Raw genomic sequence first — 19499 nt, forward strand, 5'->3', positions numbered from 1 at the left:
CGTGATAAAGTCATGTGACTTAAAGATCTCACTCGTTGGCGCGGTTTTGGATTTTTAGGATCATTCACTATTAATTATTTGGACCAGCAATGCAGCATCAACAACAATAACAATGGAGTCGTCCCAGATGAAAACATTGGCGTTTAAAGTTGGAGTTTCTTCAGAGGATGTCATCAGGTATGTAATTTTTGTAGGTAGATCTGTAGCAGTTAAGCTGCGCGATGCCTGGTCTCTGTACTGTGGGAAATCAGTGACTATTTTTTATTTCAAAACAGAAAACAAAATAACTTTGTTGTACTAACTACAACTATTTAGTACTCTACCATACTATACTATTGTACCATCAAGTCCCCCAACAACTACAAATGTGATCAGTGTTGAATTATTTGGAAAAGTTTTCGTATGGCGCCACCACTTTTTCATTCGAAATAAAATAATATAGTATCTAATTTACCTGATTGATATATCCCCTGATTTACTTACTACTTAGTGTTGTCATTTGTTTAAGGCACCTGCTGGTTAAGTTGCGATAACGTAATCCTCCTCCCGACGGCTGCCAGGCCGGAGGGTTATGAGATAGGTTCGAGCAAAAACGGTTAATCTGGTCCAACACGTACAATAGACCTTATGCATTGACGTCATCCAGCGGCAATCTTAGAGGAAAAACGGTGACGAAACAATCGAAACGCACAGATTTGTACGCGCGGTGCACAGGATTGGCCAATGAACAACCTTCTAATCTTTTGACCTCCTAGGTGAGGGCGCCCTATAGTTGCGATAACGTAACCCTCCTGCCGATGGCGTAGTCGGAGGGTTACGAAGCAGACGCAATGTGAGCAGGGGCAGGGCGAAATGGTTAAAAACGTACAATTTCGACAGCTAGTCAGCAGATTCGCTCCATTTTTACCACTTTTGAAAATCATGACACAAATTCTAGAAACACGAACTTGATCCTCAATGTCTAATGAATCCTACAATATCACTCAAAACACCATTGAGGAAATAATTTGAAGAAAAGGCACAACAACTTACCAGATTCCCGAGCGAAAGTCCCAGGTTGAAAATTCGAACCAGGAGGGTTACGTTATCGCAACTAGGCCCAACAACAAAATAATGCGTTTGCAAAGCGATGCAACAGGTTCAAAATATGAACCTGGGAATTCGCTCCGGGATCTGGTAAGTTTTTGTCAATTTTTCTTCGAAATATTTCCTAAATGGTGTTTTGTGTATTATGGCAGGCTGCATTAGACATTGCGGATTAAGTTCATACCCTCAGAATTTGTGTCATGATTTTTGAAAGTGGTAAAAATTGGTAAACTCTGGTAACTAGCTGTCGAATTTGCCTGTGTTGGACCAGATTAACCGTTTTCGCTCGAACCTATCTCGTAACCCTGCGGCCGTCGGGAGGAGGGTTACGTTATCGCAACTACTGCTGGTTCTCTTTTCTTTCTCTATTGTTGTATTACTATTAAATGTGTGTTTTCTTTATCTTCATAAATCATATGTTTAAATAATAATTTAACGTTTTCATTTCACCAACATGTCTATGCATAAATTCAATGTGCCGACTTTTTATTTTATTTTATTATACTTAATTATCTTGATTTTGATAGAATTATTGATCAGCTCCTCTCTTGGATAGGAATAGCACTCAAAGAGTCAATGAGGTCAGGTCAAGAGGGAGGAGCTCCTGAGTCCTGGTTGCATTTCTGTTTGTCCGCTATGAAATCTATGTTGCTATAACGTAACCCTACCGGACCGACGACCGAGAGGGAGGAGGGTGACGTTATCGCTTGTGCGAGTATACTCCAGAGGAGGTTTCTGCACAGTATAGGAAGATGATGATGAACTAAATGAAATCATGAATATAATTCTCATTTTGTTCACTGACTTTCTATTTCTGTATTCATTTTTTAGGAAAGCCCATGAATTGCTGAGGCTCTGTGAAGTGAGATCAGTGGGAGGGACAGCATTGTGCCCAAACAGCTCATGTAAAGCGGTCATGTGTATTGAACTTGCTGCTAACTCGATGGATCAACCAATAGACAAAGTAATTCATCTTGTGTCAATTCTTTTAGAAAAACAATCTTTACTGTGTACATATGTAGTCGAATCAGAAACTTATGATATTGATGATCTTGGCACGCTAAGTATTCTGTCTTCTACTTTTTCCTCAGTTATTTCTTTTGACCCACCCAGAATTTCGGGAAGAAAACATATTCAGAATATTTAGACATTGACAATTCTGAATGGCCATACACACTGTGTAATAAAACAGTTATGACTCTAGCCCAGGTTGGACTCCTCTGTTTGCATACATACAACCAGACGTCCTACCGGGGCTAAGGAAACCCCAAATGTTGATCTTTAAAAAAATAAGGCCTACCATTTTTCTTTTGAATTTAGAACTCGCTCATCAGAATTTCAGGTGTGACGAGAAAGGTCTACACAACAAGTTACAAGACCTTGGAAAATCTTCTGGAATTAAATCAAAATGTCAGTGTGAGAGATCTTGCTGTACAGTTTGGATGTCTTCCTGCGGTCACGCCAGCCTTAGAAATCTTAGCAAGGTATTGCGAACTTCCATTATAGCCTGGAATAGCAGAGGGGCCAAGACGAGCACTGGAATTCAGTTCTGTTTTTTAAATTTTATTGGTGTGGGTGCGAATCCCGGTCCAGGCCTTAAATATTGTTCTAAAAGGGGCACTGTAGCTTTCCTCTTACAAGGGGCCTTTTTTTGTTAAAGAAATGTCCCTTATATGAGAGGAAAATAGAACATGCCACCACGACAACTGCTGAGGGTGCCGTGGGTTAATTTGAGGCCTGCCAGTCATGTCACTTGTGTCCATGAGCAAGACACTTAAACTTTAATTGTTTCTCTTAACCAAGGGGTATACATGTATTGGACCTGTGAGGGCAGAGATATGGTTCTTCTGATCGATTTAGCTTAGTGCGCTAAATATTTGGTCACCTCAACTTGGTGGACAATTTTACCAAGCAAGAGAAGAATGGTCTAGTATGCGTACCTTTATTTTGTCAATGTGATGTAAACATGTGAGCTTTTCATTTCTTCAGATACAGGAAAAATTTTGATTGCAAAATGTCCGAGTCTACAAAAGAAGATGTCAACTTTAATGGGCCACTATTCACTACTGGTAGTCTGTACACGGCATGCAGGTACGTATCTAGTAGTCTGGGAACCAGTGCATTGTACTTACATGCTGCTAGGAAACGGTTATTTCGTTGAGAAAGATATCTTGGTTTCAATGGGAAAAAAAATAGAAACATGGCCTACCATATGAATGCGTAAATTGTGGAGCTGTGTTTTAAAGGTCTGGGCCCAATTTCATAGAGCTGCTTAAGCACAAAATTTGCTTAAGCAAAAAATTCATTGCTTAGTAAAATCAGATTACCGGCCAAGACTCCACTCAATTGTTATGCTAAGTAAACAACAGCTAAATACTAGTCATAAGCAATGTAAATGGCATGAAATTTTGGCCAGTAACGTGTAAAATAAGCGAGCTTTTTTCGTGCTTAAGCAAATTTTTTGCTTAAGCAGCTCTATGAAATTGGCCCCTGTAGTTTACAGAGTGTTCGATCGAATCCTGGCCTGGTGGTGTTGATGGTTGTGTCCTTGAGCAAGTTGTTTTACAACAAATAATACTTTGTCATGTGGAATGGACGTAAAAGCCGACGCCGTAGGTCCAGTATTGACCCATTTCACCTGACGTCATCAGCAGAAAAATCTTGAATGCGCCATACTGGTGGGCAATTTCACTGTGCATTCTCATAATATAACTTTATGCATTGAGTATGCTGTGCGTTATGCAGTGAAGTGCACGTTTTAGGCGACGCGGCATTAATACACGTAAACCTAACTGCCCACCAACATGGTGAGCGTGACATCAGTCACCGCGTGTGACAAGCATGCAAGGGGTCAATACTAGAATTGGTAAGCCTGTAACCAAGAACATCACATGTGGAAGAGTAGGGGTTCCGGTGCGCATAGCAACAAGCACCCTTGCCTACAGGTAATTTCCTAGGGCTTGCTAGCAGCAGTGATTGAAGATGCTATGTCAGATTTTTTGCCGATTTGACCCAAAAAGTTTGATTTAAAATTCAATAGGTATTTTGATGGGGGTCGAGAAAGTTGCAAGCTTTCATTTGAGCCATTGCTCAAAAAAGTCCGCCAATTATTAGTAGCAGTGAAATAAAGTGCTCAAAATTAGTTTTTGACGGGATCCCGACAATATATCACGTGACCAATTCTTATGTGTTTTATAAGAAACATTTTAAATTTTTGTCATGGTTCCTGACCCTTAAAAGTAAAATGTAAAAACTTTTTTTCGTGAGAGCGAAATTTTTTAATCAATTTTTTAATGTTTGGGGCCAAAAATCTGACATAGCATCTTTAAGTTCACTTATCAGGCATCCTTGGATCCAGTGACTTTGCAATCATATCATGAGCCAAAATAATGTGCCAAATATCATTGTAATAACTTCATGCTTAATTAAATTATTTTTGCAGACACCTGAAAATCAAAGCAGAAAAGAGTAAATACTTGGCAGTCGCTGGGGTCAATAGGTCAACATTTGATAGACTTTGCACAGAGCTTACTCAACACGCTATGGCTGTAATAGGTAAGTTGGCATACAAAATAACAAACATTTTGTTTTCCTTTAGATGAGGGAAATTTAAAAGGCATTGACCAAATGTTTCAAGGGTTTCCGTCCCACATCAACGATGGAATATTTCTTCTTGTTTCCCATTCATCCTATTACTGGCGCTAACTGTGCTGTTAGATGTGTACTAAATAAGTAAACAGAAACACACAGTTTCCAAAAACCAATGAAGAAACATACCTTAAAGAGCAAAAGCACTTTTCAAAACAACGACTAAAAAGTGCAAAACCAAAACATCGAAAGGTGTAGTGCACTCAAGCTCCGTAGAAATTACAATAACAAAATTTCATTAAAAAACACTAAAGAAGAAGATAATACGAGGCCCTAGATTGGTTACTATCTATCTACTAATTCAATGGAAAAAAAAGAGAAACGGGGCCTACCGTATGAATAGATAATACTAGGCCCTAGTTTGGTTAATGTGATCTAGTAATTCAGATAGGCCCTAGTTACAATTCTCCTCTAGCCGTCGTGATAGGCACTAGTTTGGTTAATGTGATCAGTCTGGATATCTTCTGACATTAATATTGAGATTTTTTCCCCCATATTCTTTCCCATGGTAGGTGACAAAAGTACGAGTAAGTCGAAACGCCAAGGACATTGGCTTGATGATCTAGAAACGTCATTTGAAGGTAAGTTACAGTAGAGGAGAACATTCTAGTCGAAAACAAAAAACTTTCTGATAACAAGTCAGTAATTGGTGGATGATTTAAAACACAACAAATGAAATTTGAGCATTATAGAAGAAGCCTTCAATGTTTTCTCAAAAAGCTATTTAATGAAAGATTTCAACTGCCTGATGAACTGAAGGAAGGTCGTAAAAACTTAAATTGATATATTGAAGAAAAATAAACATTGGGGTCTGCATGCTAAAATGGATGCTGTTCTGGCATACACAAAGCTGTGGGGACTTTTTCACAATGAAACAAATGTCCCTACAATGTGTTTCTTTGTTAAACCGGGTGCCCACATGGGGATTCTTTTTGGAAAGGGAATAACAGAACAAAGTGCCCACAACTCTGTGTGGAAAAGTTTTGTGTGCACTCCAAACATGAGTGAGATGATGCCATCTACCCATCCAAGTTGTGAATTCCTCACAAATGACTCAAAATGAATAGAATTTAAATTAATATTCTCTGTATACATTCATTCATGTGTTCGTTCATTAAAGGAACACGTTGCCTTGGATCGGTCAAAGTGGTCTTTGAAAAGCGTTTGTAACCGTTTGTTATGAAATGCTTGTTGTAAATTTGTTATAAATGGGTAGAAAGATGTTGTAAAAGTAGAATACAATGATCCACACAAACATGCCTCTAAACTGCACGGTTTTCCTTTTACCTCGTCGACTAACACAGTCAGCCATTTATGGGAGTCAAATTTTTGACTCTCACAAATGACCGTGTTAGTTCGCACAGTAAAAGGAAAACCACGCAATTTTGAGGCAAATTTGTGTGGATCATTGTATTCTACTTTTAAAATATCTTTCCAACCAAATGCATTTTATAAAAAACGGTTACAAACGCTTTTTTTATACACCAACTCGTCTGATCCAAGGGAACATGTTCCTTAAATGGTTTCGCAAATTTACAAATCGCGGCATCAGTCACAGTGAGTCAAAATTACCATAAAGATTTCAGTGTAATGTTTTGAATAGAGTTGATCAACAGAATAAGTATTTGAGTATATTTAATTGCACTCGGCCAATTTTATATAATAGTTTATCTTGAAATTCTGTTTCCAGAAGAGTGTAGCCCTCCGAAAAAGCAGCTCACCAAGAAACAAAATGGCGGCACAAACAGCGACTACGAAGAGTGGAAAAGAAGAATACTGGAAGGAGCCAACACAAAGACATGACAGAAGCAGAATAACTTTAAAAGATCCAAAGAATTTTGCCCGGATGGGCCCAATTTCATAGTGCTGCTTAAGCAGAATATACAGCTTAAAAAATCCATGCTTATTTTACATGGACTTATTGGCTGGTAACTTGATTCTGATTATATTAGGACGTTTTGTTGTTTTGGCTCAGCTTTTTTTGTGCAAGAAACTGTATGAAATTGGTCCCAGGTTTTGTATTATTGTGCAATGCTGCAAAAAAAAGTTAACAAGTCTAATTGGACAAAAAAAAGTATTATTAAAAGGACAAAAGTAATGCAATTGCTATTTCAATTACCCGAAAAGAAAGTGTACAATTGTTATTTAATCACCCAAGTTAAAAAAACTTCACCAACAAGTAGAATTTTTAACTGGAAACCATACAAATAAAAACAATCTGACAAGAAGTCATATTCCGGCGACATGAGAAATTTTAAAGGAACACGTTGCCTTGGATCGGTCGAGTTGGTCTTTGAAAACTGTTCTGTAACTGTTTGTTATAAAATGGATGGGTAGAAAGATGTTGTAAAAGTAGAATACAATGATCTACACAAATATACCTCAAAACTGCGTGGTTTTCTTTTAACCTCGTCGACTAACACAGTCGGTCATTTATGGGAGTCAAATTTTTGACTCCCATAAATGGCGGACTGTGTTAATTTGCGACGTAAAAGGAAAACCGTGCAATTTTGAGTGATACTTGTGTGGATCATTATATTCTACTTCTAAAACCTCTTTCTAACTACATGCATTTCATAACAAACGGTTTCAAACGCTTTTCATGGACCAACTCGTCCGATCCAAGGCAACGTGTTTCTTTAAACAGACTGTATAAAGAAAATAAACACACTGCCCCCGATTTCATAGCATTCTTACGACGACCCTATGGGTCGTCGTAACTTACGACGTGTTCTTCCTCGTTGTCAAGGAACTTGCGACGTATCCAACGCATCGTAACTTTGATGAAATGGATTCCATACGCATTGCAACTTACGACGTGTAAGCGGTCGCAACTTGCACTTGCGACGCGTTGCAAGCTTCGTGAAATCGGGGGCTGGTATGATAACTTAAAATAAGTGTTTGCTAAATATAAATCTCAATTCTACAATTGATGTTGACTATTAGGAAAGGACAGTCACCACTGTATATAGGCCGAGGTGATGAGGTCTGCACTTTGTGGTATAGGCAACTGTATTCTCTCTCAGTAATCTCTTTATGAACTAGCTGGCTAGTGCGAGACAACATATTGTACTTCATTGATTTCCCTCTTAAAAAATTACAAATTAAAACAAAAGTAAAAACTGATTTAAAACTAATGGAAATGATTATGTTAATGTTCTAATTGTATTTGGTGAAAACTACAAATCGTTATTAAAATCCGAAATGAAAAATATAAAAAGGAACTGAGTCTCATTTACATTCTTAATTGTAAATTTTGTGATTTTTAAAAAACATTTCATCAGTATTTTGAATAAATGATGGCGCGGTCCAATTCAGAGACACTCCTTTAACAGTGTTAAAGCGCTTTATAAATGCATTTAAGTTAAGTTAAGTTTTAAGAGTTTTTATTTGACTTGAAAAACATAAAACCTCTCCTTGCACAAAACAATTATTTCTATTACATGCTTCATAAAACAGTTATCGGGTTTTGTATTATTATTATTATTATCATAAAACAGTCGTCCCGTAGGTTGAACGCAATGTCACACTCAGGCAACTAGGTAGTAGCCTTGATTTCAAGTCCGAGACTGCGGATTATTTTTTTTTCTGCACGGAGGTTTATACACAAGAGGGCGCTGTTTCAACTTTCAGCACATAGAGTTATATATAAGGCCGTGTCCGAAACGGCGACTTCGGCTACAGCTACGGCTAGATCGCGCGCGTCTGCTATTCTTCAACACTGGTAGACGCGCTGATCTAGACGTAGCTGTAGCCGAAGTCGTCGTTTCGGACACGGCCTTACTCTATGTTTCAGGCAACTTAAAACCACGATCACAGACTTGGAACAAAGTCTAACCAGGTAGCTGAACGGATACCAGTGAAAAAAAGACTCATTGACAAAATACGACGATGAGTGAGTGGTAACAGTTGAAATTCCATCAGCACCGAGGAGACGATGTAAACAAAAACTGTCGCTCAAAAATCTAAAAATAATTAAAAAGGGCTGACCTTTTTTGACAGCATTTGCCTTTGTTGACACCATTGAAACTTAAAACAGTGGTTTATATTGATCATGGCTGAAGACAGTGGAATGGCCCAAATGGAAAATGCTGTTCAGGTAATTATTTGTAAGAAAAAAATAGAAATTTGAATGAAAAACTCAATTCAATGAAAATGAATGAATGCCAATTTAATATTTTATTTATTAATAATTTTGTTATATAATAATATTGCAAACCCGGCACCTGCAAACTCGGCACCTACAACCTCGGCACCTTGCAAACTCGGCACACGCCGTCGGCAGGAGGGTTACGTTATCGCAACTAACTCGGCACCCACAATTTTATTTTATTTTTTAAGCGACGTTCTCGATAAAACGTTGCCCCACTTAAATTGTGTGGGTAAAAATGGAGCAAATCTGCTGACTAGCTGTCGAAATTGTACGTTTTAAACCATTGTGCCCTGCTGCAAACATTGCGGAAGCTTTTTAACCCTTCGGCTACACCGTCGGCAGGAGGGTTACGTTATCGCAACTACACACAAGTGACAATGGGGCTAAATAAAACGTTGACAATAATAATTTAAATTTTAGCCATTATTGACTTATGACTTATCCGAAGTTATCCCATTACACTGAGTTATTTGACTTTGAGTTATTTGGATGTTTTTTGCCCAAACACAAACTCACCTATAAACACAGTACAGTGAGTAACACCATAATTTTCTGAACTAAATAACATCTGGGGGCGACTTTGCTTGGGGGTGACTTTGCTTGGTGGTGACTTTGCTAGGGGGGACTTTGTAAAGTCCCAGGGCAAGTCGGTCAGGGGGTGACTTTGCAAGATGCCAAGGGATCACTTTGCAAGCCAAGCAAGGGGCCACTTTGTTGGGGGCAAGCTTGCTAGAGGTCAAGATTTTCGGCATCCTTAGTAAACGTGGAAACACGCTTGACGTAAGCACGAATTCCCTGCTTCCGCAAGTGCCAATTCTTTGCATACGGTAAGCAGAGCCATGAATTTTGGCCCTGATGGTGCTGTTTTGATCCATTAGTTTTCTACCTCTACTGGATCAAATCAAACTCAAAAACTTTTGATTTTGATTTTGTCAATTTCCAGGGAAGTATGAACGCTAATGCTATGGATATGGTCAACAGTTCCGTTGAAGTCAAACAACCTGTGAAGCAACAACCAAAAGCCAGACCAAAGAAAGGTAAATATCGTTTTTCATTCTTGCCCTCTCTCTCTGTCTCTCTTTAGTCCATTGGTGCAAATTGCGCTGGGGTGGGCATTACACATTTAGGTCAACCATCTGGATCTGCTGCTGATCTTGCTGCAGCTGCCATCCTGTCCAATTCTTTATGTCATCCGTCCATGATATTGCTGGACAACACTCTCCTTCTCTTACCCCTGGAATATTTCTTTGATGAAATCTCCCGGACACATGGTGTGTCCAAAGAAGCGCATCTTCCGCATGGCCATCTGTTTCCTTCGCATCAGCTCACCCCTTTATGGTGTCCAAAACTCAGTGGTTTGCCCTAGAAGAATGAAAATTGAGTTCGGGGGGGCTGACGAGCCAGGGGAGTATGGCATAAGAGTAAAGGATGTTGGATGTTTGAGGCTGCCTGTGGTCAAATGGGCTTAGGAAGTTATTGATAATAATGATTTAGGCATGTTAGGTACACAGATTATGCAAGTTGTGGATTAAATTTCTCCCTTTTTATAATTTTTGCCACAGCACCAGAATTACCGATCTTTGAACGCTGCAACTGGCTGATACACCTGCATTATGTCAGAAAGGAATTTGAAACTGCAAAGGTAAACTACAATATTCAAGACTTACCATTTCATTATTTGATTGAATCCCTTATTGACTGTGGCGTGCTGTGGTCAAGCGGTTAAGAGCTCCGCACTCCAGCTCTGGTGTTTCTACAATCAGCAGAGTGTGGGTTTGAGTGATACTTGTGTCATGGCCAAGCGGTTGATGATGTCGTATGCTATGTAGATCTTGTTTGAAGTCCACAATCCAGTTTACGGCTGGGTCCTCAGCCAGGTGAAGGGCTTTGATGCCACCATCAAAGTGAGAGAGTGGGCAGTCATCTATCATGTGGCGCATCGTCTGTGGTTCGACACAATCACAAAGCCGAGCGGTTAAGAGCACCGGATTCAAGCACTGGTGTTTGATCAGCAGGGTGTGGGTTCGGATCCCGGTCGTGACACTTGCTACATAAAATTGGGGAGGTAGTGCTTTCTGCTCTACCGGCCAGGCTTTGACCTGATGATACCCAAGCATACATTTGTATGGACTGTGAAAGGGGTAACCCTGTTTCAGCCCTAGGAGTAGGTGGCAACGGCCTTTGGAAAAAATAATTGTAGCCCACACCTCGAAGTGGCCTTCAGGCCTTGTGTGTCAGGCGACTTGCATAAAAAATAAAAATAAAAAATAAAATAAAAATTAAGCAAGGCACTGGGGCCGATTTCACAAAGAGTTAGGACTAGTCCTAGGAGATATACAAATTGCATGGATAGTCCTAAGTTAAGATGAGTAACTGGTCCTAACTCGAGATAAGACTAGTCCTAACTCTTTGTGAAATCCACCCCCGGACACCTTTGGTTATTGACAAAGACCAGTCTTCTCACTTGGTGTATCTCATTATATGCATAACATAACAAACCTGTGAAAATTTGAACTCAATGGTAGGTGAAGTTGCGAGAGAATAATGGAAGAATAAACACCCTTGACGCACAAGCTGTGTGCTTTTAGCTGAGGTCTCAAATTCATTTAAAATATTTTAGTGAGAAATTAATTCTTCTTCTGGTACTTCAGAGGGAGCCATTTCTCACAATATTTTATACTATCAACAGCTCTTCATTGCTCGTTACCAAGTAAGTTTTTATGCTAACAATTATTTGGAGTAATTACCAATAGTGTCCAGGGGTGGATTTCACAAAGAGTTAGGACTAGTTCTTCGTCCTTACTTAGGACTATCCATGCAATTTGTATATCTCCTAGGACTAGTCCTAAGTTAGGAATAGTCCTAACTCTTTGTGAAATCGACCACAGTGCCTTTAACCATTATTGTTATTGGATTATTATTTTTTGTTATTACTTGCTGACAGGTTTTGATTAAAGAGCAGGTGGCCGAGACAAATGGCATGTGCGAATATCCTCTGTACGTCCAAGCTTTGATTCTACGCCAGGAAGGACGCATTCAGGAGTCTCTGGAATGCTTCCAGACATGTTCCCTCATCAACGCTCAGAACTCAGACAATCTCAAACAAGTAGCCAGATCATTGTAAGTGTGGAGTTTATTTGTAATCATGGTAAGGCCACATAAAAAAAAATTGTTGATCATCCCTGCCCGACCGTTCAAAAAACCCCGACCCCATTTTTTGTTTTCACATGTCAGGATATCTCTTTATACTTTTACTGCCCAGATTTTTCAGCTGACATTTTTGTTCAAAATGCACAGGTTTGAAAAGATGAATAAAGAAGGTTTTTATTCGTGTTGGCAAAGCAAGAACAATTCTTCAAATATTTACTAGGGCTACACTGTGCTTAGTTGTTTGAAAAAGTTTACAGAAAATGTTATTTAGGAGTTAAATTTGTTTGACAAAACTATTGAAAACATCAAAAACACACAAACCCTCTGTTTTATAGTGATTGTGATGATATTTGGCATGTCAACAAAACTGATAGCATGTGATTAAAGGTACTGGACACGATTGGTAATTACTCAAAAATAATTGTTAGCGAGCAACGGAGAGTTGTTGAAAGTATAAAACATTGTGAGAGACGGCTCCCTCTGAAGTAATGTAGTTTTTGAGAAAGAAGTAATTTCTCACTAAAATCTTTTAAATGAATTTGAGACCTCAGCTGAGGTCTCGAATTTAAGGCATCTGAAAGCACACAACTTGTACGACAAGGGTGCTTTTTCTTCCATTATTCACTCGCAACTTTGACGACCAATCGAGTTCAAATTTTCACAGGTTTGTTGTTTTATGCATTTGTTGAGATGCACAAAGTGAGAAGACTGTTCTTTAAAAGTGCCTTTAAAGGCAGTGGACACTATTGGTAATTGCACAAAATAATCATTAGCATAAAACCTTACTTGGTAATGAGTAATGGGGAGAGGTTGGTAGTATAAAACATTGTGAGAAACAGCTCCCTCTGAAGTGGAGTAGTGTCCAGTGGCTTTAAACTGTGTAAGTTTAATGTAATCTGTGAACTTTTTATTATTATTATTATTTTTTAATTACCAGAAGTACAGGAAACTTTTAAGCTGCTCTATGAAATTTGGCCCAGTATTTAGGAGGAAAATATGAGTTGTCTCTTTCTGCTCAGATATCTCAGACATTCTTGTTTGATGTTTTGACAGTTTTGTTTTTGAAAGACACAAGGCAGCCTATGATGTAAACTGGGAGGCGGCCTTGCATGCCTGTGGCTCAAACACAGTGTAGCTGCATCCTTCACAACACAGCTTCTCAGCTGCGGGAAAGGAAAGTTAGCCTCCCAAATTATTGTTATTGTTATTATCTGATATTTGATATTTGCCAGGTTTCTTCTTGGAAGACACAAGGCGGCCATTGATGTATATTCGGAGGCGGCCAGAATGAGCAGCAGAGATTGGGAGATTAGTCACAATCAGGGCGTCTGCTTTATGTATCTCAAGGAGTATTTGAAGGTATACATTGTATATGGTGGCATGGTTGGCTTGCGAGTAAAGCGCTCGCCTCTCACCAAGGTGACCCTGGTTCAATACCCAGCTTGGGCCATATGTGAGTTGAGTTGTGTGTTGGTTCTCTGCTGTGCCACGAGGGTTTTGCAATCATCCGGTTTTCCTCCCTCGGGAAAAATCAAACACTTTCGATCTCTGGCTGTGCTCCGTGGTCACAATGGGTTGATGTGCCTGGCTGCCAAAAGAGCCCTTGTATGCCTGCTTCTTGAACATGTTGTAGCCGCCTCCTTCGTAATTCAGCTCTTAGCTGCGAGTAAGGATGATAAGCCTCCCAAATTATTATTATTATATAGACCTAGAAATTGGCTCGAATTGAAAGCTTCGACCATAGATCGTTATCATTTGGCCACCATCTTTTTCATGTTCCAATCATTGTATAGAAAGGAACCAGTAGAGTATTTACTGAGAGTAATACTTCTCAGATTCAAATTTGGGAGCATGTAAACAGATATATTTTGACATATCGTCCTACTACCTGGGTGGAATGGCCACTTCAAGGTGAGAGCTAACTTCATGTGGGATTTGAGCCCACAACCTTTGCAATTCTAGAGCAGTGTCATTCCACTGAAAAAGATGCCTGGGATTTTTGTTCACAGAACTCGGGAAGGTCCTGAGTCTACAGTGCTGACAACCATCGGTGTATATATGGGTAAAACCAAATTTTATATTCTTTATCCCCGATGCAGATTTCCATCTATTAAATTTGTAAAGTAATCCAACTATTTGCGGTTGTTATCATTATTATTATTATTTTTGTTTGTTACAGGCCAAAGAAATGTTAAAGCAGGCAATCCAGTACAATCGTCATGACTTATCGTACACCATGCTGGCTAAGATCTACTTAATGGAAGGTGATATCCACATGGCAATTGACGTGTACAAAAGAGCGGTCGAGTGAGTATTACTGACATTATATTTCTCCCATATTATTTTAAAAACATTTATCACCCACTGGAATTTTGTACTAATTAATTCTCAATTGTTCAATTCAACTCAATAGAACATTTATTTCCACATTTGCACGTGGAGGCATCATCCTAAAAGCCGAGGCTTGTGATGGATGTGCCCGTGACAACAATACAAAACAAAACAGGAGGAAACGCACTACTAAGTTGCCTGCTCAATTGAAGAACACAGAAATATTAATTTTCCATGACACTATTTGGAAAAATGAAGAACATATATAAAATGTATCTAAATTTGATAACCAAAACTTGATCTTCAAATCAACACACCCCAACAAACTTTAGACTGTCGGAAAGAGCCTGTAATTCTCTGTAATATTTTATGATGTTTCCCGCTTTTTATTTCTAGTAACAAGAGTGAAAATAAAGACACTTACTAGTTAGTTCTTTTAGGTACATATTCCAGTAGTTAGGCGCTATGAGCAGTTGTGTTTTGTTCTGGGTAATCTGGTACATTGTGTAGCTATGTAGACATGGGTTAATATTTGGAACAAAAATTGCTCTTTATTGACCCCTTGCACGTGTATCACACGCGGCGACTGATGCCACGCTCACCATGTTGTTGGGCAGTTAGGTTTACGTGTATTAACGCCGCGTCGCCTAAAATGCACACTTTACTGCATAACGTGCAGCATATAGTTATATATAAAAACGCACAGTGAAATTGCCCACCAGTATGGCGCATTCAAGATGCGTCAGGTGAAATGGGTCAATAATTATATATAAATTATTTCCATCTATTAAATATCTATAAGTTATTGTTTCTTTTTTGACAGATTTTCTCCAGAGAATCCTGAGTTATTAACTACACTCGGATTACTGTACCTCCAGGTAAAGAAAGGTGACATTTAAGCAAATAAAACAGTGGGCAATGATTGGTTTTAAATAAATACCGTAAAAAAAGGCAGGTTTCTGTCTGAAGACAAAAATTTTAGGTAAAGCTGAGGGAAATGGAAAAAGTAAGATTTTATTGAGTAATTACATTATTCGACAAGACAAACGAAAGGCATGCAGTAATTATATAATTTAACTCATACGTGTACATAGAGCTCCCATTGTCATTTGAACATTTTTTTTACACCATAAACAAAACAGACAAGGAAACTCCTCCACCACACACACTCTGAAAAACCGCTTCTAAACTATGTGGACGCATCCATATAGGCATAATCCTTGTCCGCCATGACACAACATTGCCTTAGTGTTGGACATACGGCAGCCTCGCTACCATGGGCAGCTTGCCATATCGATACCTCTTGTCACGCGTTTACAGCATGTACAGAGGTAAATACATGGCATCTTAATTATGAAGTGTGATGCTGGTTCCACCAATCAAGTGACACCGATCTATGTGCGGTGTTTCATGATGTTTGCTTTCTTTCGTACATGTACATGTATGTTGACATTCTGAATCTAATTTCAACTATTATTTTCTATTTCTGCAGTTGAGTCAAAACCAAAAAGCCTTTGAACACCTTGGAAACGCTTTGACGTATGATCCCAGTAATGTTAAGGTTAGCATATGAAACTTAAAATGTATTTACTCTAACTCTTAGGTATTTCAACAATAAAAACAATAGTGTAAGTGTACTCTATTATTATCGCGGAGTAGAATTTTCAGATTTTTTTTTCAGGAGACTTTGCAGTTCTGAAAAGGACTGTCCTTCTTTTAAACTACTACCTGAGCGAAAGGTAGAAAATTGGCTGGGACTATTAGCTTAAATGGGAACACTATTGGTTCTCTAAGAAGTAAAACAAGTCTTGCTGAAAGACACAAGTGCAATGACTTGGTCCTGTATTCATAAACACCCAGGACAGTTTATCCATTCTGATTGGTCGAGAGGGCATCACGTTGGGGTGTTTATCTGGGCGAATTTTGTGTACAGATTTTCCAACTGCATTATTTTTTAACAAATGGCCATTTATGAATTGGAATTAAGCTTTTGCTTATAGTGAAATATTCCTATTTATTTCAGGCTATCCTAGCAGCTGGTAGCATGATGCAGCAACATGGCGATTTCGAAGTAGCCCTGACCAAGTACCGCATCGCAGCTGCATCCGTCCCAGAGAGTGCACCCCTCTGGAATAACATCGGCATGTGCTTTTTCGGCAAGAAGAAATACGTAGCAGTAAGTTTCAGAGTTCTGTTTGGGCCCAAGATCATAGAGCTGCTGAATCTGCTTAGTTTTGTATCCGAGTCATTTAAGTTTAAAGGATTCGGGTACTTTTTCAAAATGTCCACGGATTAACATTAAACTTACAGGGTTTGAAAATAATGATAGTGGAAAGCTTCCCTTCAAATATTACTAACTAAGGTTGTGTAGTTTGAGAAATCAGAAAAACAAGTCACAAAATAATTTTGGTCTCATGAGACCAAAATTATTTTAGCATGTAAAATCCCCTTTTAAAACCAGTTATGATATTATAACAAAACCATAGCATATAAAATATTTACTTTTACTCATTTCTCAAAAACTACATCACCTTAGTAAGTAAATTTCAAGGGAAGCTTTCTACTATCATAATCTTCAAACTGTAAGTTTAAACAGCTACCTGAGCGGAATGTTTTCAACGGAAATGGTATTTTAACTTGTTTATGATGCACTTGTTCACCATTTTAATGTAATTTTGATATGTGTACACTGCTGAATTTTTCGTAATTATCAAATAAAAAATCAGGCCCCAACCGAAAGATTTTGGAAAACTATGCCGCTGACGTCATCTTGCTTTGTTATGCCTCAACGCTGTAACAAAGCGGCTTTACAAATTGGAGCTCCCAGAGATGACGTTTTGAGAGTGATTACGTAACGGGGCTTTTCGCAAATCTCTCAGAAAAGCCCTGGATAAGGGCATTCAAAATGATTGTTTTTTTTTACACAATTGAAATTTTTTTATAGTCGTATGACTCGATTTCCCTATTCTTTGAAAACATTTTAAGTGAATTCAGCAAAGTTTACGACTTGACATATTCAGGTCTTTAATGTAAATCTGTGGACATTGTGTTTTTTGTTAGGAAAAAGTACATATACCCTTTAAGGGAAGGTATCTGTTTGATAATTTATGGCAATAAAACATTTGGTTAGAAGCCTCAGCAGTTTTCGAAGTTATGTGGTTAAGTAAAAAGATATCATTTTTTATGCCCCAAAAGTTGAATCTGAGAAGCGTTACTGCAGTAGTTTCTCAGAGTATGTATTCCTTTTCTTTCTATTCTTCAAGCGTGAACATATTCTCTCCCGATTTTCTGCAATATCTCAAAAACACGGCCACGTTTTGTAATGAAATTTGCAAACGTTAGTTTCATTGTATACATACATTTCTATAGGATTGCCTCTTAAGTCAAGTCTCCAGTCACAATTTGGCAACGACACTGGAAGCACTTTCTTGGTTGTTCTAACTGCTTTTTAAAAACAATTTCTTCAAAGTCCATAAGTTGCCTAAAGAGGGCGGCCTACCTGGCGTCGTTTGACTGGAAGATCATGTACAACCTGGGTCTGGTTCACCTGACCATGCAGCAGTATGCGTCGGCATTCCACTACCTCAGTGCTGCCATCAATCTCAAACCCAAGATGGGTCAACTCTTCATGCTTCTCGCTGGTCAGTATTTATCCTAATACCCTAATAATATTATCATCATCATCATTTTGGTTTTAAAGCCATTGTCCAGTCTGTTCTGGGTTGGCCTGCTTTCTCTCTATAGCTCTCCTCCACTTGGCCCTGTCAGTCGAGTCCCTTGCATCGACTCCAGGCAGTTGGATGTCATCGACACAGAGCTCTGCCATGTCTTGCGCGGTCAGCCAACGGGTGTGGGCCCACCCACAATTACGTTGGTGCACCTCTTGACCCAGTTTGCATCCTCCTTTCTTTCCACATACCCAAACCACCTCAGCCTATGCCTCCTCAAAACGGTGCAGATCCCCTCCACTCGGACTCTCCTTCTCAGCTCCTAATAATATTATAATATCATGACCAGTTATAATTTCCCCAGTGTGAAAAAATAAAGTTCTTATCTTATCTTATCTTATCTTATCTTAATAATTGGTGGTATAGCTCTTTATACACCTGAAGGGCGTCTCAAAGCGCTTCCAACATTAGTACCCCTGGTCACGGGGCCATTTAATTCATTCCTTAAACCATCTTAGCTCCATTGGGGAGTAAACGGCCTGCGCTCCAAATATGTAGACCTGAAGCCTTTTTAGGAATCTGAAAGAATACAAAGGGTGTTTTTTCTTTAATATTTCTCTTGCAACTTCGGTGACCCCAGCCGTGACACTTGTGTCCTTAAGCAAGACACTTATCATTGCTTCGTCCTTAGGATGGGACGTAAAGCCGTTGGTCCTATGTGTTGTGTAATGCATGTAAAGTAACCCAGTGCACTTCTCGTAAAGAGAAGGGGATCGCCCCGGTGTTCCCGGCTGTGGCTGCTGTATGCGCCCTAGCACCTTGGTAAAACCCTGAGAAGGTGCTAAATAATTGGGTCTCAGAAATCATCACTGCAATAACATATCTTTCTGAAAGTTTGTATATACTCAGCGCCTTGAGTACCTTGTTTGGTGGATCCATTGCGCTTTATAACATGTATAAGACTTTGATATTATTTTTATTATTATTGAGTCTAAATTTTAATAGATTTGTTATTTTATTCATATGTTTGGATACACCAAGTGATAATACAATTACCAAAGGTGTCTAGTTCCATGTAATTGTAAAAAGCTTATTGTCATATTCTGTTTTGTTTTCCTACTAGTTGCCTTGACCCATCTTGATGATACAGACAATGCCAAGCAAGCCTATGACCAGGCCATAGTTCTGGATTCGTAAGTTATTCAGTCGTTTTTAACTCGGGTGTTCATAAACTCATCTACCTACTGTCTGACCATACAGACTGAAAGCACACAAATTTATCATTCTCTTTCAACTTTGATGACCAATTGAGCCCAAATTTTCATAGGTTTGTCATTTTTGGCATATTTTGGGATACACCTGATGACCAAGTGAGAACACTGGTCTTTGAAAATTACCAAAGGTCATGAAGGTGTCCAGTGCCTTTAAGGAAATTTGCAAATCATTGTAAGGCAATTAGTGGG

General features: G+C 38.9%; 2 protein-coding genes across 2 annotated transcripts; both read left to right on the top strand.

Annotated features, from left to right (window-relative positions):
- Positions 1-35: 35 nt before the first annotated feature.
- Positions 36-7057, top strand: LOC117305971 (origin recognition complex subunit 6-like). The gene is made up of 7 exons (XM_033790819.1): positions 36-177; positions 1918-2050; positions 2407-2570; positions 3076-3177; positions 4529-4641; positions 5247-5315; positions 6425-7057. The coding sequence occupies exons 1-7, from the start codon at positions 113-115 to the stop codon at positions 6535-6537; spliced, it is 759 nt and encodes a 252-aa protein (XP_033646710.1). The 5' UTR covers positions 36-112; the 3' UTR covers positions 6538-7057.
- Positions 7058-8540: 1483 nt separating this feature from the next.
- Positions 8541-19229, top strand: LOC117305968 (Bardet-Biedl syndrome 4 protein-like; the record flags this gene model as incomplete). Its single annotated transcript, XM_033790813.1, is given in 11 exon segments — positions 8541-8833; positions 9831-9924; positions 10450-10529; positions 11832-12007; positions 13270-13396; positions 14217-14344; positions 15192-15246; positions 15861-15929; positions 16392-16544; positions 17838-18009; positions 19160-19229. Coding segments are annotated over 11 exon segments (1169 nt in total), but the record flags the coding sequence as incomplete, so codon positions are not given.
- Between the last annotated feature and the right edge of the window lie 270 nt (positions 19230-19499).

The sequence above is a fragment of the Asterias rubens genome, unplaced genomic scaffold, assembly GCF_902459465.1.
Source record: "Asterias rubens unplaced genomic scaffold, eAstRub1.3, whole genome shotgun sequence".
In the NCBI taxonomy this organism is placed as follows: Eukaryota; Metazoa; Echinodermata; class Asteroidea; order Forcipulatida; family Asteriidae; genus Asterias; species Asterias rubens.

What these genes read in the sequence shown, in the direction of transcription:
- LOC117305971 (XM_033790819.1), top strand. Translation starts at nt 113, where the DNA reads ATGGAGTCGTCCCAGATGAAAACATTGGCGTTTAAAGTTGGAGTTTCT. An exon ending in TCTTCAGAGGATGTCATCAG is followed by an intron (nt 178 to 1,917) that starts GTATGTAATTTT and finishes TTCATTTTTTAG; the next exon opens with GAAAGCCCATGAATTGCTGA. An exon ending in ACACGCTATGGCTGTAATAG is followed by an intron (nt 4,642 to 5,246) that starts GTAAGTTGGCAT and finishes TTCCCATGGTAG; the next exon opens with GTGACAAAAGTACGAGTAAG.